Raw genomic sequence first — 24,745 nt, 5'->3', positions numbered from 1 at the left:
TTGTCCCACCTCAAATAATTGGTTCATTTTCTCCTTAACTCGATAGCATTCAAATCCCAACCAATTTTTACTTCTCTTCCCTTTTGAGGAAACATTTTTGTAATTGTGCATTTGAGTTAGCTGATGGTGTGTGGGTTGGATACTTTAGGATGGGGGAAGAGACATTAAGTCTCACACTGGGATTTAAGGGAGAATTTTGCAAATGCAGGGATAAAACGACAACTAAGCTGAAAGTGAACCAGCATGACTGTGCTCCCTAGTCCATCGGAAGTAGGTTAAATGAGTGTCCTAAATCTCTCAGCCTGGTAATAACACCGCGTAAGCACGAGCCTTCTCTCCACCTGCGTGTCCCTCGGTCCCCCGGGGGTGGTAACAACAGCACACAAGCACAGCCATTGGTCACAACCTTCTCCCAAACAGAAAGTGACAAACTTGCATCTAAAAATGAAACCAAGCTTCTGGGGAGAGAGAAAGGGAAGAGAGAGGATGGCTGGGGGAAGAAAGCCTCTTTACAGAGGAAAGAGAGGTTACTTGTTGCCATAGTCAATTTTGGACGTGACTTTCTGCTTCAGTTCCTTCAGCTCGTCCTTGGGCAAGGTTCCTGAGAGAAGCTGGGACCTCCACTCCATCAGATCGTACATCATGGACTGCACCTGCAGAAAACGCTCCTTTTTGCTGGCCTAGGAGACAAGAAACAACCCATAATCGCCTGCGTTAAGGGGCCTGACCATCTATTTGGCAGGCTGTGCCAAAGTCAGGCGAGTGTGGTCAAGGGCCGTGGCCTGAGGCTCTCTCCCAGCCCTACCCACTACAAAGTGATTAGGCGGGGGTCCTAGTCGTTGAAATATTTATTCCCCGTGGGCCACAGGGATTTCCCAAAAGCAAAAATAAAAATCTCAATCACTTCTTGGTTAAGGAATGAGTGATTTCTGACTTTATCCAAAAAGATATTTATTGAACAGGAATGCTACGAACATCTGCCCTAATGGAGGTCCCAAAGCTCAGGCCCTTTGAGGCTGGGAGCCAGGGCCATTTCTCTGATGATAAAGGACTGCTTCTAGGGCAGCATTCCCCAAAGTGTGGCATGTGTACCACCTATGGAAAGCAAGATGGCTCTTCGTGGTACAAAGATACAAGGTCAAACAACATGGACCCCTAGGGTGATTCTCTTCCACTCCGTTTCCTTCCTTCTGTGTAAGGGAAAGAGAAAGCTGCAGTTTTATAGTAATATGTCTCTAACACCTCCCACACATTGTTAATGTCTTTTTTAACAAAGAGAGAGTAAAGGTCTTGGACTCAGAGCTTTTGACGGGTACAATAGCAAGTATGTTCCAGAGGCTGAGGCGGGAGGATCGCTTGAGCCCAGGAGTTTAGAACTCCAGTGAGCTATGATGGCCCCACTGCACTCCAGCCTGGGTGACAGAGCGAGACCCTGTCTCCGAAATTTTTTTTAGTAAAAATAATGTTATCTTGTTTTCATTGTATTTAGTTGAATAACGTTCTTCTAATTGTGCCAAGTACTTTTGTCTTTCCATTTGGGGAAGTGAGGGTGGTACAATTAAAAAAATATATATACACACATATGTATACACACACACATATATATACACACACACATATACTTTGTCCTTGGTTCTTGAAGCAGTGCTCCTAAAACTCTTGCAATATCCAGAGTGATAAGAATATATTTTCTTATTCCTAACAATAGCCTTTCAATGATACCTGAGTTTATGCTAATGAGGTGACTCTAGGAGGGCCCCCTAGATAGCTTCAGGATGAGGGGCTGGTTGCAGAGGAACCAACCAGGAACCAAACCCCCAACCACATGACTACAGGGCTAGAACTTAACAGCCCCATTCCCCTCCACCTGCCCCACCCCAACCTCTGGGAGGGGAGGGGGACTGAGGATTGAGCTCAAGCACCAATAGCCAATAATTTAATCAATTATGCCTGTGTAATGAAACTCTGATTAAAACTCTTGGTGAATAATGTTTGAGTGGCTTCCCAGAAGGTGAACACATCAATGTGCTGGGAGGGTGGTGCGTCGAGAGAGGACATGGAAGCTCTGTGCCCCTCTAAGCCTTGCCCTGTGTCTGTCTTCCACGAGGCTGTTCTTGAATTACACCATTTATAATAAAACCGTAATCATATGTATAGCACTTTCCTGAGTTCTCTGAGTTGTTCTAACAAATTATGAAACCTGAAGTGGGAAAAGGGAGTGCCCAGGCAGGGAGGGGTAGTGAGAATCCCTGAATTTATAGCCAAGTCCAACAGAACTTCAGGTAGCCTGGGCACCCAGGACTTGTGACTGGCATCTAAAGTGAGGGCTATCTTGTGGGATTGAGGCTTTAAACAACGGAGTCTGGCACTAACCCTGGGTAGTCAGAGTTGAACTGAATTGTGGGGCATCTAGTTGGAGATGGGGAATCGAGAACTGCTGGAATGATGCAGCATGCTATCTCATTCTTTATGTCTATAGATTCAAGCTTACTGAAAAGAGATCCAATGCAGGTGTTAAGTAAATGTTACACAGGTTGTATGCAGATATGGCAAGAATCAGGAATGTGATACCGAAGTACTAGATGTTTAAGGACCTCCTGACTAGAGCAAATGGACTTACTATTCAAAGATTTCCTAAGGGAAAATGCCAAGCTTCAATGGTACATGTCATTGTGATGTTTTAAAACGGCTAATGGGCTGGGCACAGTGGCTCATGCCTGTAATCTCAGCACTTTGGGAGGCCGAGGTGGGTGGAACACCTGAGGTCAGGAATTCAAGGCCAGCCTGACCAACATGGTGAAACCCTATCTCTACTAGAAATACTCCATCTTAAAAAAAAAAAAGAAAAGGAAAAAAGAAAAAAGGTCGAGAGTAGTGGAGATGAACAAAAAATTGCTTTAGCCAAAGGATGCTCTTTGCCCCCTAAACTTTTCTAAAGCAAATAAAATTGAGTGTGCCAATTATGTCTTCATAATGGACATTATGAAATGTCCACATGGGAGTCAACATTTAAGACCATGAAAGGTAAGTCTACAAATCCTGTGCATTCACCAGCATGTGTGCACGTAATAAGCATGCAGTAAGCCTTGGTTGACATTTTCACTCTCAGCTTAATGGTTTGCTTAGCTAATTGCTTTCGTTAGGAGCTTGAGAGCATCAAAGGAGGATTTAAAATTAGATTTGCTTCCAAACAGGGAAAAAAAATGCAAAAATATGTTCTTTGTTTTTCCAGAGTCAAAACTTCTTCATAGATCTGAGGACAATAGCCATTGGTTAATTAAAGTATTAAGAACAGTATTTCTCAAGGTGTTATCAGCAGACTAGCAAATCAAATCCGAGTTTACTAAAAATGCAGATTATTAAACCCCTTGGGAGGAAGCTTTATTTTTAACAGTTCTCAAGGTGATTCTTATGCATGCTCAACTTTGACAACTTCTGTACTAAACACCTAAGGTTCACAGCAGACACCACTGATTATGGTTCTGTCACTAGCTAGCTCTGTGACTTTGAGAAAGTCCCCGATCCTCTCTAGGCCTTGATGTCCTCATACGTTAACAGTGTGCGCTCTGCTATGTCACCAAAGCCACCTCTACCTGCCTGACTCAATGCTAAACTGAAAACTGGAACCAAACTGAAGACTGCAAGAAGCTTCCATCTCAGGGAGCAATTCTGAGTCTCACCACATAGAGTTGTTTCCAGATGCTTCCCCATTCCCAAAGTGTCGTTGTCACTTCTTGTGCCAGAGGAATTTCTGCAGGAATGATGTTCTCAGTATTTCTATTTAAGGTGGGAGAAAAAGTGGTGTGAAATTGAGACCCAGGTGCTGACCAGATAAAACACGAACAAATTTGCATTAAGCTGCAGCTGCGAACAGGGCCCTTCCTGACATTAGACTAAAACGCCTCCAATAGCCACACCAATTACGTTATGCAAATACAAGGGACTTGCTTTGTTATGTCCTCCTTTGCTAGGGTGGGCTCATTATTTAGGATTAATCTACTTTAATACAGTTCTAAGGTAGCCGCCAGCAAAAAGTTTGATTCCCCAAACTAATACCCCCTCAGAGTCAGATCTGAACATGAATCAACTTGCATTAGATCTCCCATTGAGGGAGAGAAAGGAGATCCACAAATACACACAGGCACGAGGAAGATTAGCTGAGCACCCCTCAGATCTGCCAAGTCAGATTCTCAAAATAAACAGGACAGAGACATCCATGAGCCACTGGAGGGTCAAGTGTGGTGAAGAATGGCAAATACCTTCTTTTCTCAACTGTCACTTCCTTGATGTGGATAAATGACTTAGGAAAAATGCCCTGTTGGAAACAAAACAAAATGAAATAAAAAGATATATCACCGCAGAAATGAATGACCCTAGGTCTTTATAATTTTTTTCCAAAAGCTACTGGCTTATAAAATCCTCACACTTTAAAGGAATAAACCCAGAGCCAGATAGAGCAGGGGCTGGATTCTAAATCTACTTATTTAGATCTCGCTTTCCCTCCAGTTCTCCATCAGTTGCTCCAGATCCCACAATAACCCTAGGTCTCACAATAGCCCTAGATCCCAAGGGATGCTCCAACCCATTATGGCCACTCATCCTACAGGTGGGCTATAAGACAGTATCGTTTGAAAGACAACCGAAACCACTCACTGACTTTAAGCGAGACCAGGAGCTCTGCTTCTCCCGTCACCTGCCCGATTCCAGAAAGCAGTCACCCTTCACGGTCAGGAAAAACCGGAAGGTCAGAAATAACTGGTCCTGAAGCAACAACGTTCCTAGGTGCATTTGGGCTAGTTTGATTTGAGACCTATTCTGCCTGCATTTATTCCATTGTTCTTTGAGAGAGCAGAGTAGGGGCATCCCTCCCAACACAGCATGTCAGGGCAGAAGGAAGAAGCTTCTATCACTTCCTTGCTCCATACATTTGGCTCAGTTAACAAGGTAAGTTTATCAATTACTTGGAAATCCCTTCCTTCATAAATGCAACCAATGTACATACTGGGGACACCTGGTCACTGTGCTAGATGCTGTGAGAGAAAATGAGGCAAGCAAAGCAAGCATCTGCTCGCATGGAGACGACAGTGAAACATGAGGTTAGAACAAGAGAACCCCTCGAAGGTAGAAACCAGGCCTGTCCTTTCTGTGTTGACCTGGATATACGGATGATGAGATGACTGAATGTCACAAACAACTCTAAAGGAAGGCAGTAGAATAAATTTCAAATTTATCAAGGCACAACCCCCCAGAGACTCGAGGGAGGGATAAATCAAGTGAGTGGCATATAGGGAAATGTTGCAGGGAGAAGATGGCACCAGAGATGAACCTTAAAGAGTGAGGGAAACGGGAGGGAGCTGAGGCACAGCAAGTGCCAAGGCACAGAGGTCAGAGAGCACAGGGCACAGGAGGGAGGGTTGGGTTCCCTTTGCTGAGGAACAATGGTGGGAGAGACATGCTCAGATGGGATAGTAGGGCCATATGAAGACATCTAGTACTGACCCAAATAAAAACCAGGTGACCTTACCTGTAACATTTTGTGCTTTATGAGGTATCCCCTATACCAGTCTGCAAAGAGAAAACAAAGAAACAGGTCCCTCATTTATTACAAGTTTGTTGTTTTTCTGTTTTGTTTTGTTTTTAACTAGTAAAACTACTGCAAATTGCTTTAGACCTTGGGTAGAGATCAAACTCTGGAAGCTCATAGTCTTTGAAATCTGTTGAATTGGTTGCCACATCTCAAAATAACATCTAAAAGTAAACTTCATATAAAGGTGCTCCTGATTTTGAAAAATCAGGAGCTCTAGTTGTGCTGGCCAGTGCTCCCAACCAGCTGGGAGGAGAAGAGCAGCAGGGCTCACCAGACAGAGCATCTGCCTCCAGTCCGCCAGCCCCAATGCAGTCCCTCCCTCGTGTCCACTGACTTCCTGGGCCCTGTGATCATCTGCATGTTTTCAATTCCTGCTTTCAGGACATAGAAATGCTCCTGGATTTGGGCAAACATCCTAAAATAACACTGACAGTTCTAACAGCAGCAAATGGTGTCTAAAATGTGATTTACAAAAGTTAGTCATTACAAAACAGGTAAGTTTAGGGACAGATAAAGGGACAGGGAATTAGGGACAGATAAAGGGACAGGGATTTTAAAAGATCTTGCCTTTGCGGGAATATTAAAAAATGTTTCAATGAACAGAAATCCAAATTACACACAGCCAGACAAAATACGCCCGGGTGCAGCAAGTCCTGATGACCATAATGAGTCCACTGGCCTTTGAAATGATTTGAACACAGCCAAGGAGTGGCATTTGTCATCTCTGTAAATAAAACGCGTCTGTTGGGAGCCTCATTAGCAGACCCTCATTACTGGGCTGACAGATTGTTGATGAAATATGTTCCCAACAGACATATAAGCAAGCCCCAAAACAAACAACTTAAAATGCAAAGTCACCCTTCATAGTCATGAGTCAGCCTGACGGCCAGGTCCTAAAGGAAACTCTGAAGCAACAGGCGGCCATGAGTGACAGAAAGTGAGAGGAAGGAGAAAAAGAGAAAGGAAGGAGAGAGGAAAAACAGAAAGGAAGGGAGGTTAGAAAGAGAATCTCAGGTGGGAAATAAAAATACCATTCTAAGCACTCTTTGCATATTAAGCCCTTCAATATTCGTAACAACCGTATGAGGTATGAACTGTTATTATCCTTTTTTACAAATGAGTGGCCTACCTGAGGCACAGAGAAGTTAAGTGACTTTCCAAGGATCACACAGCTAGTAGAGGTTGCAGTGTCAGGTTTTGAACATAAGCAACGATCATGCTATGCTTCCTATATTATGAGGGAATGATTTGATGGTTACCTAATATTAATATTTCCAGCTTCTCAGTGTCTGAATCTCCAAAACTAAATCTCCACTAAGTTACTTTCCACCTGAATACTTTCAGTGATGGAAGATGTTCTACTTCATGAAGCATCACATTCTATTTTCAGTAGCCTATAATTATTTGTCAACAACTATTGAAAAATAATCCATAATTAACAATACTGCTTATACTTTCTAAGTGCTTCCTATGTGCTGGTAACTCTGTTGACATTTTTTGCTTTGTTTTGTCAAATTATAAATTAATCTTTACAACAATCCTATTAAGTAGGTACTATTCCTGCTTCAGTTCTGCAAATGAAAATAGACAGGCACAGAGATTAAGCAGCTTGCTGATGGTCACACAGTTAGTGGGTGATGCAGCTGAGATTTACACTCAAGCAACACCCTGCTGCACTGTGATACAACAGCCTCCTTTATTTGCCCCTTTTCACCAACTAGATAGAAATGCAATTTTGTTATATTATTATTACCTGTCTTTCACTGGTCAACTGCAACATGCAAAGCTGTATGCTAAATGTTGTACAGGCATTCTCTCATTTAATTCTCAGAGCAACACTGTGAGCTAAGTATTATCATTCCCATTTTATAGATGAGAAAACTGATATTCAAGTAAATTGATGGGCTGGGCCAAGATCAGACAACCGAGGTTCAAACTCAAGCTTATATGACTTTGAAGCCAATCCTTAAAGCTGGTTGGTCACATTGTCTCCCATGTGATGGGGTGAGAGTGCAAATACAGATAAAGTCATCTGGTAGCAGTGACTTGAACCCACATGATGGCCAAGTCCACTAAAATCCACCAAAAAATAGAAAAACAATCAAGGGACTAATAGATGGTCCCTATACAAAGCTCATGTCCACATCTGCATCTCTGTGACAGGGACTCCATTAGGGTGCCTAGTCTTCCTGGATCCAAGGAGTTTGCCTGCTCTGAACCTCAAAACTCGCTTATGTGTATACATCTTATAGGTTTCCTAATTCTCAGAGTTGTAGCTCACTCCTGACAACAGGATTCTGCTGACACTTACACCCAATATTCTTATTCTGGCTCCCAGGTTCAAGTTCAATCAACATTAATTGTGCACCAACTATATATATTGCACTGGGCTACATGCTTTCAGGAACAAATCCCCAGGGATTCATTGCAAGAAGGCTTTATCTCCACCTGCCGGATGGTGACACTGAGATCAAATAAGTGGGGAAGAAATTCCAACACATTATTCAGCAGAAAAGCAGCCAAACCAGAATCCAAACCCATGCCTAGTGCATCACCTGCATCAGGACTATCCTTATGACTTTTTTCTGGCATTTTCACTTCTGCTAGGTCATTTATCTCCGACCACTGATGTTGGTTCCCTAATATGGTCACCAATCAGCTACATCTGTCTATGCTCCAAGACATGACTGGGCAGATAACAACAGTTGGTACAAAAGAGAAAAATTGCTGGACAATGGACACCATGATCAAAAGCAGGCTCAGTGTAACATGGCATTTACCATGTCCCAGAATCCGCTCCTGAGTTCAACACTCTTTTGAATTCAATAATAACAAGGGTTTTTTGCTAACCCTTTCCATGAAATAACCACTTTCTTTAACATAAAATTCACCATGCGCATTGCTATGGCCTGAATGTGTCCTTCCAAAATTCATATGTTGCAATTCTGACACCTGATGTGATGGCATTAGGAGGTGGGGTCCTTAGGTCATGAGAATGGAGCTTTTATGAATGGGATTCGTGCCCTTACAAAAGAGTTTGCTCCCTTTCTCTTTGCTCTCTGCCATGTGAGGCTATGACAAGAACTCAGCCATCTACAAACCAAGAGGCAGCCCTCACCAGAAACCAGATCTGTTGGTGCCTAGATCTTCAACTTTCCAGTCTCCGTAAGTATGAGAAATAAATTTCTGTTGTTTAAGCAGTTTATGATATATAGCAGCCCGAACTGACTAGACATGCATTCTGGAGGAAGATGAGAAAAGGAAATATTTGTACAATTCTTTTGGAAAATTGTAAAGTGCCAGTTATTCAGATAATCCTCTCTTTTCACATCTCAAATACCAATATGAAATATATCTAAATTCTCAAATCCTGTAAGAGTCAGGGGAGGCAGGAGATTTAAAATATCCCACACCATCAAAAAAGAATCTGAGGTCTGGAGATCCAGTCCTCCCTATGCCATTGCCAAGCCACAGAGCCTTTGGTCGTGTCACTTAAACCTCAGTGTTTTCATTTGTAGAGTGAGGGAAATAACACCTAGCCCCAGAGGAGTGCTACAAACACTATTTGTTAGACAAGGTTAGAAAGTATATGCATCTGGCAAAAGTACAAAAACTTGGATGGAAAGAAAACATACTGATTTCAGGATAAGTGTTACCTACATATGGACAAAAGAAAAAAGAATAGAGGAGGGGTAAAAAGGGATTTCAATTTCATTCGAAATTTTTGTTTCTTAAAAACAAATGTCTGAAGAAAGTATACACATATGTGTGTGTATATACATATAAATGTGTATATACATATAAACACACATACATAAGTTTTCTCGCTACCATATTTATATGTAAACATATATAAATATGTTGATATTCATCTGAGTGATGAGTACTTAGGAGTGCTTTTTCTTTCTTGTGTGTTGAAATATATAATAATATTGAGATCAAATGGAAGCTAGTACCTATCACTGGTTGATATGATTTGGCTTTGTGTCCCCACCCAAATCTCATATCAAATTGTAATCCCCTTGTGTCAGAGGAGGGACCTGGTGGGAGGTGATTGGATCATAGGGGTGATTTCCCTCATGCTGTTCTGATGACAGTGAGTTCTCAAGAGATCTGATGGTTTCAAAGTGTGGCACTTCCCCCTTGCTCTTTCTCTTTCCTGCTGCCGTGTAAGATGTACCTGCTTCCCCTTCACCTTCCACCATGATTGTAAGTTTCCTGTGGCCTCCTTAGCCATGCAGAACTGCAAGTTAATTAAACCTCTTTTCTTCATAAATTACCCACTCTCGGGTAGTTCTTTATAACTGTGTGAAAACAGAATAATACAGAAACTTGGTACTGACAGAACTGGGGGACTGCCATAAAATACCTGAAAATCTGGAATCAATTTTAGAACTGGGTAACAGGCAGAGGTTGGAACAGTTTGAAGGGCTCAGAAAAAGATAGGAAGATGTGGGAAAGTCTGGAACTTCCTAGAGACTTGTTGAATGGTTTTGACCAAAATACTGATAGTGATATGGACAATGAAATCCAGGCTGAGGTGGTCTCAGATGGAAATGAGGAACTTCTTAGGAACTGGAGCAAAGGTCACTCTTGCTATGCTTTGGCAAAAGACTGCGGCACTTTGCCCCCGTCCTAGAGATCTGTAGAAATCTGAATTTAAGAGAGATGATTTAGGGTATCTGGCAGAAGAAATTTTTAAGCATCATAGCATTCAGGATCTGACCTGGCTGTTTCTAAAAGTATATAATCATATGCACTCACAAAGAGATGGTCTGAAATTGGAAATTTTGTTTAAAAGGGAAGCAGAGAGTAAAAGTTTGGAAAATTGGCAGCCTGACCATGTGATAGAAAAGAAAAACCCATTTTCTGTGGAGAAATTCAAGGAAGCTGCAGAAATTTACATCAGTAACAAGGAGCTGAATGTTAACAGCCTAGGTAATGGGGAAACTGTCTCCAGGGCATTTCAGAGATCTTCATATCAGCCCCTCCAATCACAGACCCAGAGGCCTAGGAGGGAAAAATGGTTTTGTGGGCTGGGCCTAGGGCCCCGTTGCTGCTCTGTGCAGCCTCAGTACTTGGCGTCCTGTGTCCCAGGCACTCCACCTCCAGCTATGGCTAAAAGGGGCCAAGGTACAGCTAAAACTGTTGTTTCAGAGGGTGCAGGACCCGAGATTTAGCAGCTTTCATGTGCTGTTAGGCCTGCAGGTACACGGGAGACAAGAGTTGAACTTTGGGAATCTCTGCTTAGATTTCAGAGGATGTATGGAAATGCCTGGATGTCCACGCAGAAGTGTTCTGCAGGGGCAGAATCTTCATGGAGAACCTCTGCTAGGACAGTGCAGAGGGGAAATGTGGGGTTGGAGTCCCCACACAGAGTCCCCAGCGAGCCACTGCCTAGTGGAGCTGTGAGGAGAAGGTCACCATCCTACAGACCCCAGAATGGTAGATCCACCAACAGTTTGCACTGTGTGCCTAGAAAAGCTGCAGGCACTCAATACCAGCTTGTGAAAGAAGCTGTGGGGGCTGTACCCTGTAAAGCCACAGAGGCAGAGCTGCCCAAGGCCTTGGGGGCCCATCCCTTGCACCAACATAACCTTGCATAGATGTGAGACATGGAATCAAAGGAGATTTTGGAGCTTTATGATTCAATCGCTGCCCTGCTGGGTTTTGGGCTTGCATGGGGCCTGTAGTCCCTTTGTTTTGGCTAATTTCTCCCTTTTGGAATGGGAGAATTTACCCAATGCTTGTATCCCCACTTATCTTGGAAGTAACTGACTTGTTTTTTTGATTTTACCGACTCATATTTGGAAGGAACTTGCCTTGTCTCAGATGAGACTTTGGACTTGGCCTTTTGAGTTAACGCTGGAGTGAGTTAAGACTTTGGGGGACTGTTGGGAAGGCATGATTGATTTTGCAATGTGAGAAGGACATGAGATTTTGGAAGGGCCAGGGGAGGAATGATGTGATTTGGCTCTGTGTCTCCACCCACATCTCATCTCAAATTGTAATCCCCATGTGTCAGGGGAGGGACCTGGTGGGAGGTGATTGGATCATAGGGGCAGTTTCCCCCATTCTGTTCTTGTGATAGTGAGTTCTCACAAGATCTGATGGTTTAAAAGTATGGCATTTCCTTTCTTATTCTGTCTGTCTTTCCTGCTGCCATGTAAAACATGCCTTGCTTCCCCTTCATCTTCCACCATGATTTTAAGTTTCCTGAGGCCTCTCCAGCCATGCAGAACTGTGAGTCAATTAAACCTCTTTTCTTCATAAATTACGCAGTCTCAGCTATTTCTTTACAGCAGTGTGAAAACAGACTGGTAAAGAGTGTGAATCCTGACTAAAAACCTTCTGCATACTAAAGAAAACAACAAAATGAAACAAAAACGTGTGAATTAGGGAAAACATTGTAAACTATACATTTGATAAGGAGTTAATATCAAAAATTTTATAAAGAACTCATATAACTCAATAGTATAAAAATGAGTACAAAATAAGCAAAGAACCTGAATAGACATTTCTCCAAGGAAGACATACAAATGGCCAACAGATACATGGAAAGGTGCTTGACATCATTAGTTGTTAGAAAAATGAAAATCAGGCCGGGCGCGGTGGCTCAAGCCTGTAATCCCAACACTTTGGGAGGCCGAGACGGACGGATCATGAGGTCAGGAGATCGAGACTATCCTGGCTAACACAGTGAAACCCCGTCTCTACTAAAAAATATACAAAAAACTAGCCGGGCGAGGTGGCAGGCTCCTGTAGTCCCAGCTACTCGGGAGGCTGAGGCAGGAGAATGGCGTAAACCCCGGAGGCAGAGCTTGCAGTGAGCCAAGATCCGGCCACTGCACTCTAGCCTGGGTGACAGAGCGAGACTCCGCCTCAAAAAAAAAAAAAAAGAAAAAGAAAAATGAAAATCAAACCAGAATGAGATGTCACCTCACACCTGTGAAAACAGCTATTATCAAAAAGTCAAGAGATAATAAATGTTGGAGAGGGTGTGGAAAAAAGGGAACTCTTTTACACTATTGGTGAGAATGTAGATTGGTACACTCATTGTTGAAAAAAGTGTGGCAGTTCCCAAAGAAATTAAAAATAAAACTAGCATATGATCCAGCAATCCCTCTTCAAGGCATAGATCCAAAGAAAATGAAGTAACTGCCTTATAAACATGTCTGTGCTCTCATATTCATTACAGCATTATTCACAATAACCAAGATATGGAAACAACCCGCATGCTCACCAATGGATGAGTAGATAAAGAAACTGTAATGTACATATACAATGGAATATTATTCAGCCTTTAAAAAGGAGGAGATCTTGCCATTTGTCACAGCATGGATGAACCTGGAAGACATTATGCTAAGTGAAATAAGACAACATAGAAAGTACTGCATTATTTCACTTATATATGGAACCAAAAAAAAGAGTCAAATAAACAGACATAGAGAATGAAACAGTGGTTACCAGGGCAGGGTAGGGGATGGGAGGAATGAAATGGGGAAATGTCGATTAGAGGTTACAGTGTAACAGATATGTAGGAAGAACATGTCTAGAGATCTAATGTACAACAAGGCATCTATAGTCAATAAAATTGTACTGTAGTTGAGATTTCTGCTAAATGATTAGATTTTAGCTGCTGATGCCACAAAAACAAAAACAAAAAGAAAGGTAACTATGTGAGATGATGGATATGTTAATTTGTTTCACTATCATAACTATCTTACTACCTATGTGTATCTCATAATATCATGTTGTATACCTTAAATATATATAATTTAAAATTTTTTAAAGAGTACGAACTCTGCAATCAAAGTCTGAATTTGATGGAGATCTGCTACTTAACTGTGTGATCATAGACAAATTAATACTTTCCTCTGAGCCTCAGTCCACTCATCTATAAAATGAGAATAATAGTGCCTCAAACTCAGAGAGTTTTCCCAGTGTCCAAAAGAGTTAGTAGATACCATTCTTTAAAAAAATCAATTAATAATAATGCAGAGAAAGTTGGGCACATTTTCTGTTTTATTTTCAGGACATATGGATTTATAATATCATTTCTGTTTTTTCACTAAAGTCGTTTCAACATATTTCCATCACAACAAAGCAAATAGACATGCCTCAAATGAAACATAATGGAAGTTTACTGATGTCTTAGCCTCATCCTCATTCAGAAGGGAAGAAAACTTCATATACACACTGCTGATAATGAAGCAGCCTTACTGAAGAAAATGGAGTCCTTTTCAAAGTGACCTGTCACTACAGCACACCTGAACAAAAGACTATCACCTGCAAGGTGGTGCTTTAAAAAGATTCCATGTTAAGTGCTCATAATGTCCTCACTTATACTAAAAGCAAATAATTTGGATGGGTCAAGATCACCCTGAAAAGAGTTATTAGCAAGGAAGCCACTGTGTATGGCTCTCGGTGTACCCTACTCGGTGAGGAGTACATTCAAAATCTCATTGTGCCAAGCTTTTTGCAGCCAAACCAACAATGTGGTAATAAATATGTGTTCACTTAGAAAGCACTCCAATATTTTCAAATGAGAACAGAAGGTCTCAGAATAGTACATAGAGTATGTAGTTGCATTTCTGGAAAACAGCAACAACAAAAGCAATGCGTTATTTTTTAAAAGCAGAGGATGCTCTATCCATCTCCTCCCTCACTCCTCTGATTTTATTTGTTTATTTATTTATTTATTTTTAGAGACAAAGTCTCACTCTGTTGCCCAGGCTGGAGTGCAGTGGCATGATCATGCCTCACTACAGCCTCGAACTCCTGGGCTCAAGCAATTCTCCCATGACAGCCTTTGGAGGTAGGAGGGCATGATACAGTTCCTCCACCCCAAAACTACATCCAAACACAGTATGAGTGCATTCCAGGAGCTTCACACAAAGATGTCAGGGGCATCTGGCATCTCAATCCCCAGCTAATTGGCTATTTCTACAGTGGACTGGCTGATCACAGAGGGCTTATTTCAGTAGAGAAGAAAGAATTGGAAAGAAGGCAACCCAAACTCCCTCCTTCCCCAGGTCTTGTTCAAACCAGGGAAACAGAAGAAGTAGGTGAGCTACACAATTGATATATAAGATGGAAGTCTTCCGATGTCATCAAATATCAGGAAAGATGTCAATCAAGTATGACTGGAGGAAGTGACTGGGGGGAAATAAACTAGCACTGCTTTTTTCATATTTGTCCCTTCTATGAGGAATTCCTATGCTCAGTACACTTACATGTGTTTTCCACATCTAAAACACAGAATGTTTATGCCGCCTCTGGGTAAAAGAGGCAGTATGAGAAATATAATATGGATAATGAAGTCAGCATTTCATGTCTAAGGCGTAGCATGAGTACCATCTTGAGCTATGGGAGTTTTTATCATAACAATACGTTATCTTTATAATAAAAAGTGAAATTCACCCATGTTTAAACTTCCAGGTTAGGGTCCTGTTTTCCCTCTTCATCCAGCTGAGGAAATTTAGTACATAGGCAAGGAAGGGCTAGCCTCACCCATTCCAGGCAAAGATTCAGCTTCTGGGCCATGTTGTAAAAACATACATCTGCGAGTTTCGGTAAAGCGCTACATAATGGGGGAGAGGATGGAATTAACAAACACAGAGAACCTTCTATGAGCCAGGCTGGTGCTAGACAGTTTCTTTACTTTTTCTCATTTTATCCTCGTAACAAGCCCAGGAGCAAGGTGAAAACAACCCACTTGACAGATGAGAAACCTAAAGCTTACATACCCAGGATGACTCCACTAGTGAGTAGCAGAAGCAGGGAATAAAAGCCAGTGCTCTTTTCATTTCTTTACTGGAGGTGGCGGGGAAGATTTTAAAACTACTGAAAGCCCGACAGGGTGACACGCATCTGTAATCCCAGGTACTTGGAAGGCTGAGGCAGGAGGACTGCTTGGGCCCTGGAGTTGGAGACCAGACTGGGCAACAAAGTGAAACCCCCATCTCAATAATAATAATAATAATAATAATAATAATAATAATGCAGTCTTGTAGATTGGAAGCAAATATCCTCAGGTGTTGGCAATGATTAATTATGGGTGGTTGGGATGTAAGTGACTGTTATTTTACTCTTCATACTTTTTTTGCCTCATTTTTCAGAGATAGAGTCTTGTTAGTTTTGAACTCCTAGGCTCAAGAGATCCTCCTGCTTCAGCCTCCCAAGTAGCTAGAACTATAGGTGTACACCACCATGCCCAGCTTAAAGACTGTATTTTGTTTTGTTTGTTTAAAACTAATATATGCTATTATAAAGAATTTAAACTAAACAGAAAAGTACAAACATAAAAACTTAAAGAATTATCCTGAATCCCATTACACAGAAAAATACTATTAATATCATTCCAGGCAACTCTTCATTTATTTTTATGTACATAGAATGACAGATAAAAAGACAAAATATGATTTTTAAAATACTCTCATAAAAATGAGCATATAGTGAGGATACTATATAAATAAAAATTTTATTTAATCTTATTTGTATTTAACAGAAGAAAAAGAAACCAAGTGAAATTGAGGGACATTTGAACTTCGATTCAATGTTACTTTATCACTAAAAAGATTTCTTAAAAACTTCTCTAAAATGAAAATTGTTATGAAAAGCATTCAAAGATAGAAGTGGTTTTTTTTTAATTCCATGTTTTATTTCCAATTAATATTCACTGACTTCGTTGTCAAAGTGATGTCATTGAGTTAGCTATTCTCTTCCATTCTCCTCCCAAGTCTCAATTTTATTAGATTTTTAAAAATACTGTCTAGGTTCCCAACAGTAACATTCTTTTGGTAGCCATAAATATGATGTCAGGGGCATCTGGCATTTCATTCCCTGGCTACATGACCATTTGTATGGTGGGCTGGCCAATCATAAGTCTTATTTCAGTAGGGAAGACAAAGAATAGGAAAGAAAACATCCCAAACTCACTCCTTCCCCAGGTCTTATCTGAACTGGGGAAAGGGAAGAAGTGGGTGAGCAGCACATGGATATGAGATTAAAGTCTTCTGATGTCACCAAATCCCAGGAAAGATGTCAACCAAATATCACTGAAGGAAGTGATTGGGGGGAAAAATATCACACTTTTTTTTATGTTTGTGCCTTCTACAAGAAATTCCTACTGTTTTTAATATCAATTTTTATAAACCGATTCATTTTGACCCAATATTGGCCACTATTTCCTTTTATCATAGCTTTTTAATCCTATATTGCTTTATTGTGATTCACCTCTCAATTGGCTGGATTTTGTTTTTGAAGTAGTTTTCTATAAGAAGGTTTCACGGGTACACCCATATTCTTTCTACTACACAGTTTTGACTAATTTTGGACTAACATTGTGGTTTTCACATCTTTTATATTTTTGGAGGAACTCTTTTTTTCGATCAGAATCACAGACCACACACCCCATCTGCAAAGTGGACAACACCAGACCTGCTCTCAGACGCCCTCCAGCTCCATTTCCTTCTGCCACTGAAGGCACCCCAAGAAGCCTTTGGATCCCCTAAATTCCAGTTTGAAAACTCTGCATAGCCATAAGCATATGCATGAGAAGTCCTAATAATTTGCATACCAGGAGATATGATATTTCCTCAGATAGCTAGACTCATTCTAGCAGACTTCTGAACACCGTCTTTTCAAAGAATTAATAAATTATTAGCCACTTACCAAATGAATATATCCAGCTTTTTCCAGCAAGATATTGTGACTAATTTACAAAGATACATTAAAATAAGACTAATTGAATTAGAAATGGAAAATCAGAACCAAAGAAAGGATAAAGGTGTCCCAGAGATGAATAAAGGTGTCCCAGAGATGAATAAAGGTGGCTTGAATCCACCAGAGTAGCCTTCGTAAAGGTCAGGGCGCCAGGCCAGGAAAAGGTACTGGCAAGGCTCTGACTATGGCAGCCTGTGGGGGAGGTTTGCTCCCTCAAGCTTTCTATCCAGGGAAACTGCATACAACGAAGAGAAAAATACTCATCTGGATTTCACAATGTAGGACACAGAAAATAATGACCAAGGCCTTGTTATTGTTTTGGCAGGCATGGGTGGAGGAAAGAATGTGGGCTTGGCCATCAGAAAAGAGCCACTGGAGCCAGGCGCGTTGGCTCATGCCTGTCATCCCAGCACTCTGGGGGGCCGAGGTGGGCAAATCACCTAGGGCCAGGTGTTCGAGACCAGCCTGGTCAACGTGGCGAAACCCCATCTCTATTGAAAATACAAAAATTAGCCAGGCATGGTGGTGCATGCTGGTAATCCCAGCTACTAAGGAGGCTGAGGCACAAGAATTGCTTGAATCTGGGAGGCGGAGGCTGCAGTGAGCCAAGATTGCATCATTGCACTCCAGCTTGGGAGACAAGAGCAAGACTCTGTCTCAAAGAAAAAAAAAAAAAAAAAATCCACTGGCTCACTGTGCGACTTTAGATGAGTCATTTCCCATTTCCCTGCCTCCATTTCCTCATCTGCAAATATGAGGTCTCATACCTGTTTCTCAGCATTAGCATCCAGTAGCATGAAAGAGGCACTGAGGAGAGTTGCTGCTGTTTTTATTTTCATTCTTTGCCCTTGGTAGTCACCTACAGTTTGCTTGTCTGCCACTGGGCAGAACTAGATTTGTAAAAGATCGGGTTATGCTGTGGGCAGGGGGCAGGGTGCTTGGAATCACAGACCCAGTTCTCTAGGACAGTGTCCCCACCCCTCTCCTCCAGCCTTGTCCACTCCTTGTGTAAAAGGTTTCAACAGGGCCGGAGTGTGAACTTTGTAGGCCCTGGTATCCCCTCATCTACAACCCCAAGTAAAAATAATACTAAAGAATAAAATAAATATAAGGAAGATGAACAAAGTTCTCATCTCTCCCATGACCCCTTTTAAAGTTATCTTGAAATATCAAATTTCAAATTATTTCCCCTAAAAATGGTTTTCTGTATGTTTTTTTGGTTGTATCTATGTGCACAGGTATGCATATGTGTATATATGTACACACGTATGTTTGTGTGTGTCTGTGTGTGTGTGTGTATGTGCTTACACAAGCATCCTTGTACAAATCTTCAGACCCAGCTGGGGATTCCATTGCCTAGGAGATTGCATGTGGCTAATCCAGTACTGGAAAGGACACCGCTTGTCCTATGGGTTGTGGTGAGGAGTGACTAGGATCATGTGTTATAAAGAATGTAGCACAGTGTCTATTTTGTGGAAAGGACCAAAGACGGCTACTCCCGCAAGTGACCGCCTTTCCCCACGGAAGGCCTCCTTCACAGTGGCACATGTGCCTCCTCCCTGACCCTCACTCCCTCCCCAGGTCCTCATCTGATGGATTCACTGGGGGCAGACTAGGCCTATGTGCTCAATCCACTCTCTCTTCTTCCTCTGCCTTTCTACCCAGACACAGGAAGCCCATGTTCTGTGCCCTCCATGTAGCAGGAGCTACCAGCAGGCCCAGGCAGGAGGGAACCGTGATGGGCCGACTGGACCAGTGAGGGGTGGAGCATGCCTGACTGCGGGTAACAGATCAGTAGCTCATTTGGTTCTCATGCCCAAGCCATGCTCCCAATATCAAGTTTATCAGTGACATATTGATTTCCAACTGCCTGACTTAGGAGTCCAAGGCCATTATTAGTCTTGGTGCAAATTTTAAAAAGCACTCCCGACCACCACACTACCATGGGTGGACACAGCCCAGTAGACACCTGGCTTCACAAGGCAATGGCACCTTTGTAGGAGAAAGAAAGAGATACCACCGCACTGTCCAAGACAGGGCTCCCAGCTTGGGGAGGGCAGTGAGCTCCTGCTCCCAAGGCTGGGTGCCTTCATGCAGTAAACAAATTACACGACTGTGCACATCAGCTCTCCTGGAATTAGAGGTGTGATTTATGGGACCCTTCCAAACCCTAATGATGCTTATTTCCCTTTATCATGATATTAATACTAATAAAGAACTGTATCTAGCAAGAGTCATGGGCTGAATAGCCCCATGGCTGAGGCAAATGGAGAACATAACAAATATCGAACCACCCAGTTAGGCTTTCGCTATGAAACATACATTCCTAAAATGAGAAAACATTTCTGTTTAGCACATTCTAATTACTAGCGTTACCAAAACGTTTTTAAACAGACCACACAGTCGCAGGTGCAGAGAGAGGGCTGAGGGGCCTGGGTGTACCATAGGCTTCCACCAGCCAAAGGTCCAGCACCTGGGGCATGGGCCAGCAACTCACCTCCACATGTCTCCTGTATTCGCACCACATCACCAATCTGCAGGGAGAGCTGGGGGGCTCCGCTGCCTTGGAAGTTGTATATGGCTGTGAAATAGAAAGAAAGACAGCTAGGTGAGACCTCTGGATCTCTTTAGTCTCTGCTCCTTCCTGCTATCCCTGCCTCAAGTCCATTCCACGCCCATGCAGCCCACCTGGGCTAAACAAAACTGACACACAAACCTATTGCCTGCCACAAGAGTCATTTCAGAGTCAGCCTGGCTCCCAAGACCTTCTGTTAACCAAAGCTCGCCTCTCCTCAACACAGGCCCTGCATTCAGCCTGAGTGACAAGGAGGCTGCTGATATTTACTACGGACTGTCCTCTTACTGTACACCAGGCAGTTAAAATGGTACATCGTTTGTTATGCATGTTTTGCTACAATTAAAAAGAAACTCCATACTAAGCGCCTGAAGTGTTGTGAGGTGTTATACTAGGTGGGAGAGATGAACTGGTGAGCAGGATGGCAGGAGAGCCAGGCAGCTCTGTCCTCTGAGAACCTGAGCCCCTCCTTCAGCCAGGCCTGGGGTTCAGTTCCAGCTCAGGCACCCCAGGGATCTATGACAAGTTATTATGAGAAAGAAACAGAGTCCTAGCACGTGAAGAGCCTACCATGTTGTAATGCTTCATAACCAGTAACCAGATGGTAGAATTAGACAGCCAAGGCCTTGTATTCTAATGGGAGAAGCTGACAGGTTTCCCTGCAATGACCAGATGGATGGTCTGGGCTCAGGAAGTACAGGTGCTTCGAGAGCACGGGAGATAGCATGCTGGAGCCATGCATGGGGGCCACAGGAGGCTTCCTGGAGACAGGGCCAGCTGAGTTGGGTCCATGCTCCTCCCCTACTGGCACAGACCACTGGGATGATGGAGAAGGCTATGCAAGGGAAGGAACCTGTGTAGGAGATTTACCAGGAGGAAGGCCCCGGTGTGAGCTCCAGTCCCTCATGATACCCTCGGTCCTGCTGCTGCCCACATGACAGGGAGCAGCTACATCTCCAGACTCCTCCAAACCCACTCTAGCTGGTGACCGCTACAAAACAGACTCATTTTCCCTCTAAATGTGTTTCCCCACTTGTAAAGTGGGCATTATTGTGCTACTCTTACCCACCCCACAAGGTTGGGTGGGGAGCTAAGATAAGAAGATACCATTGTAAAAAGGTTATTATTCCTAAACAGGAACTAAACGTAGGCATGCCCCACTTTTCTGGAAGTGGCTTATCATTGTGGATCCTAATAAGAACTAGTACGTAGCAATCACTTATATCCCAGACATGATTCTAAGTTCTCCATGTGCCTTTACTCATTTAATTCTCACAATTATCGTTGGAAGTGAGAAGTCTTACTATTTCCAAATTTCAGATACAGAAACTCAGGCAGAGAGAGGTTACTTGCCTTGCCCAAGGTCACACAGTGCTGGACCTGGGAGTACAGGCCCATGCTCTTTCCCACTCCTCTACTCTACAGGTCCGCCTCTTCATAATTACCTCCTTTTAACATTGAGGACACGGACCATAGACTGAGCCACTAAGTGACCAGGGTCTAAATGACCAAAGCTGCTCTGTGTCTAACCCCTATGTACAAGCTGGGTGAAATGCCGCTGGGTTCGGTGCAGATTCTTTTGCATCACAGACACCACCTCCAGTCTCTAACTCTCATTCATCTCTGCCTCTTCCCACTTATCTCCTTCCCTCCCTCTTCCATCCTTCCTCCTTCCCCTGGTACTATCTCCCCAGCACGTCTGCCTAAACCACATTAAAAGACCAGAGCGGTTCAGAAGGAACCCCAGTTCTGCCACTCACTACTGTGTTATCTTGGGCAAGTGACTTCACCTCTCTGGGTCTCACTTTCTTACAATGGGGATGTTAACAGTACCTATCTAGCAGGGTTTTTAGGATGCTTAAAGGGAGAGGAGCACAGGCTGTCCCCTCTGCTCCCAGGTGTCCCCCATATCCCTAACTCCCTTTGTGTGCATTCAGAGAGATGAAGTGTCCATCCTGAAAGATGATAAAGCTTAGGAGTTAAGAGCTAGTTGTCTCTGGAGTTAGACAGATGTGGCTTTTGAGGCCAATTCTGTCCTTTCCTGGCTCTGGTCTCAAGCCTAGGGCTGCAGTGTACAACTGCCCAGGCTGTGGCCTGCACAAGGCCACCCAATCAAGAGAGCAGTGAAGGCTGGCACCCAACCTGTGATATGCTTGCCAAGGCTTGCACACTGCCCTCACACTGTGCCCACCAGAGGAGAAGTATCTTTTTGTAATCCACAGAAAGGCGCTGTAGGAGCCAGGGACAGGCTGCTTGAGCAAGAGGCTGCATCTCCCTAAGCCTCAGTTCCTCCAACTGTAGAATGCAAGAAATAATGGTCCCTACCTTATTGGGTTCCTGGGAGGCTCAGCTGATATTAATGCCCATACACGACTTGACTTAATGTCCAGCCATAGTAAGTGCTCAGTAAATGGTAGTCACTTTTCTTTTTATTAGCATTATATTATCTCCTGAACAAGGCTCACTCCTTCAGAACTTTGTGTCACTTTTAAATCTACTTTCCTGCAGTTTGCAACCAACGGCTCTGTCGACCAACACTTAACCAAATTAACCCTGTGTCTAAAAGCAAACCTTGAGAGGGCCCTCGGGGGACGCCGAAGCTTCTCTCTTCCTGCATAAATGCAACCTGTTTCTTCATTCCCTCCGCACTTGGCCTGACTTCAACCCCCTTCCCTTTATAGGCTGCTGTGGCCTGGACACACTCCAGTTTGCTGGTGTCCTCACTGGGCAGACTCTGCTCCCTGCTCTTCCAGCCCAAGTGGTCTGCCTGAGGACTTGGCAGTACAACTGGACAGGATGGTGGAAGCAACGGAGGCTTCCAACAGAAGAAAACCATGCGCAACATGCGTTAGTCTCTGGAGCATGAGCAAATCAGGTGTGTCCATCAGATATCTGGAGGTGGGGCAGGACTGTATGTTACTCCCTGACCAGCAACTCCCTGCTTTCCTCGGGAATCTTCCCTCATCCTCTGCCCAGCAATGTCAGGTGAGAAGGTGCCAGTAGATTGGCTTAAGATGTCCTGGACAGATCTTGAAACTGGGTATTCAAGGTGAAGATGCGTATTCATTCTAAGTACTCACTGATTACAAAAATGAAAGTAACTGACTTTGGCACTTAATTTATAAATCTATTTCTGCCTTGCATAAGGGCTTCTTAAGGCTCCATTTGAAGAAAAGCAGGCATGACTGACAAAGGAAGTGGCTTTGCCTATGAATACCCAATTCTGTTTAGTCTTCTAGATGACTAACAGGAAGCTCCAAGCCAGAATGCCCCTCTGCTAAGTTTGATGGCTTATCTCTGTCCTTCAGTTTGCTTCTGACCAGTCTAAGATGGGCCTAACCACTCTCAACTTTTGAACAAGGGATGAAAAAGGCAGAAAAACAAGAGGAAGAAATCACAGCTGGGTCCACTCTGCCCAGTGCCTGTCCACAAAAGACAGACAAATCGGGGAAGCCTACCCACAGCCCCTCAGGCCCTTGGCCATTCCCACAAATAACCATTCCAGCTTCCCCATTATGCAAGGTCGCCAAGCCCTGGGGAATACTGATACACTCCCTATGAAAGACTTGACCTCTCCTTGTGCCAAAGCACCATACGTAAGAACCAAAGCAGAAACCAGTATCCTGACAAGCCCACCCAGAACAAAGCATTTATGGCCAAGGATCAAAGGGATGTTCCCAAGTACCGAAGCCATCTTGGGTCACTGAATCCAGCAAGGACTCATATTGGAAATCCCAGGTTGGCAAGCCACTGGACTGCTATTTTGAGGCAGATGGAACTTCTAGCAACCCTGGAAATCAAATCCACTGATTAGTTACCAATTCTACCTAAACATATTGAAGTACTCTATTCATCAGGAGTCCAAAGAGAGGGAGCTAAGGTGAAAGTAAACACCATTGTTCTAGCACAGTGGCTCATAAAAACAACTAAAGAAGGGTCTCTGTGCTTTGTGCAATTTTAGGAGATAAGTTCAATGTTTCTCTTTGATTTACATATAAGGAAACTGAGGAAGGGGTTGGTAAACAACTGCTGCACCTAGTAAGACATATAGATAGATCTCAAAGTCTAAATTCTAACTACTGTACACCCTGCTTCCTAAGAAAATGGTAAATATTTAAAGCACATTTTATACGCCAAGTACATACTGCATGGTGTTTTCAACAGATATTCATGTGAACATCTAGTGTATGCTAGATACTGTCCTAAGTACTGCAGACACAGTATGTAGTACCTGCTGTGTTCTAGGTATTGCTCTGAGTACTACAGTCACAGTGATAGATAAGACAGGCAAAATCCCTAGCACTGCCAGGTGTAATGGCTCACGCCTATAATCCCAACATCATGGGAGGCAGGTGGATCATTTGAGGTCAGGAGTTTGAGACCAGCCTGGCCAACATGGTGAAACCCCGTCTCTACTAAAAACACAAAAATTAGCTGAGTCTGGTGGGGTATAACTATAGTCCCAGCTACTTGGGGGTGCTGAGGCAGGAGAATCACTTGAACCTGGGAGGCAGAGGTTTCAGTCAGCCGAGATTGCACCTCTGCACTCCAGCCTGGGCGACAGAGCAAGACGCCAGCAAAAAAAAAAAAAAAAAAAAAAAAGTCCCCAGCACTTTACTTGTATCAGTCCATTTAATCTTCATAGTAACCTCAAGTTATTAGTCTTCCTGTAACATACAAGAAACTCAAAGAGATGTTAAGGAACTTACTCATAGCCACATAGTAAGTGGCAGAAAGCAAATTCAAACCCAGAGTGGAGTCCAGAGTCCCTGCTTCCTCACCAGGCCATTGCTGGCATCACACTCTATTATACATACTGGACTTGTTTATATCCTGTCTTTCCCTCCAGCCTCAGT

At 43.1% G+C, this 24,745-nt stretch overlaps 1 protein-coding gene across 6 annotated transcripts in view; it reads right to left on the bottom strand.

Annotated features, from left to right (window-relative positions):
• DOCK2 (dedicator of cytokinesis 2) overlaps positions 1–24,745 on the bottom strand; it is a 433,369-nt gene that overhangs the window by 396,260 nt on the left and 12,364 nt on the right. For 5 of the 6 annotated variants that reach the window (XM_021940250.2, XM_017960117.3, XM_021940247.2 and 2 more), the window contains exons 2-6: positions 19,812–19,895; positions 5,525–5,565; positions 4,260–4,315; positions 3,681–3,777; positions 532–680 (exon numbers count right to left, since the gene is read on the bottom strand). In XM_021940250.2, coding sequence (XP_021795942.1) covers positions 532–680; positions 3,681–3,777; positions 4,260–4,315; positions 5,525–5,565; positions 19,812–19,895 — 427 coding nt within the window. Of the gene's footprint in view, positions 1–531; positions 681–3,680; positions 3,778–4,259; positions 4,316–5,524; positions 5,566–19,811; positions 19,896–24,745 lie in introns of those variants that run through there. The other variant, XM_021940249.2, reaches the window with a different exon arrangement.

The sequence above is a fragment of the Papio anubis genome, chromosome 5, assembly GCF_008728515.1.
Source record: "Papio anubis isolate 15944 chromosome 5, Panubis1.0, whole genome shotgun sequence".
Classification (NCBI taxonomy): domain Eukaryota; kingdom Metazoa; phylum Chordata; class Mammalia; order Primates; family Cercopithecidae; genus Papio; species Papio anubis.
The sequence above is the reverse complement of the archived record's forward strand: the minus strand, read 5'-3'. Positions and strand labels throughout refer to the sequence as shown.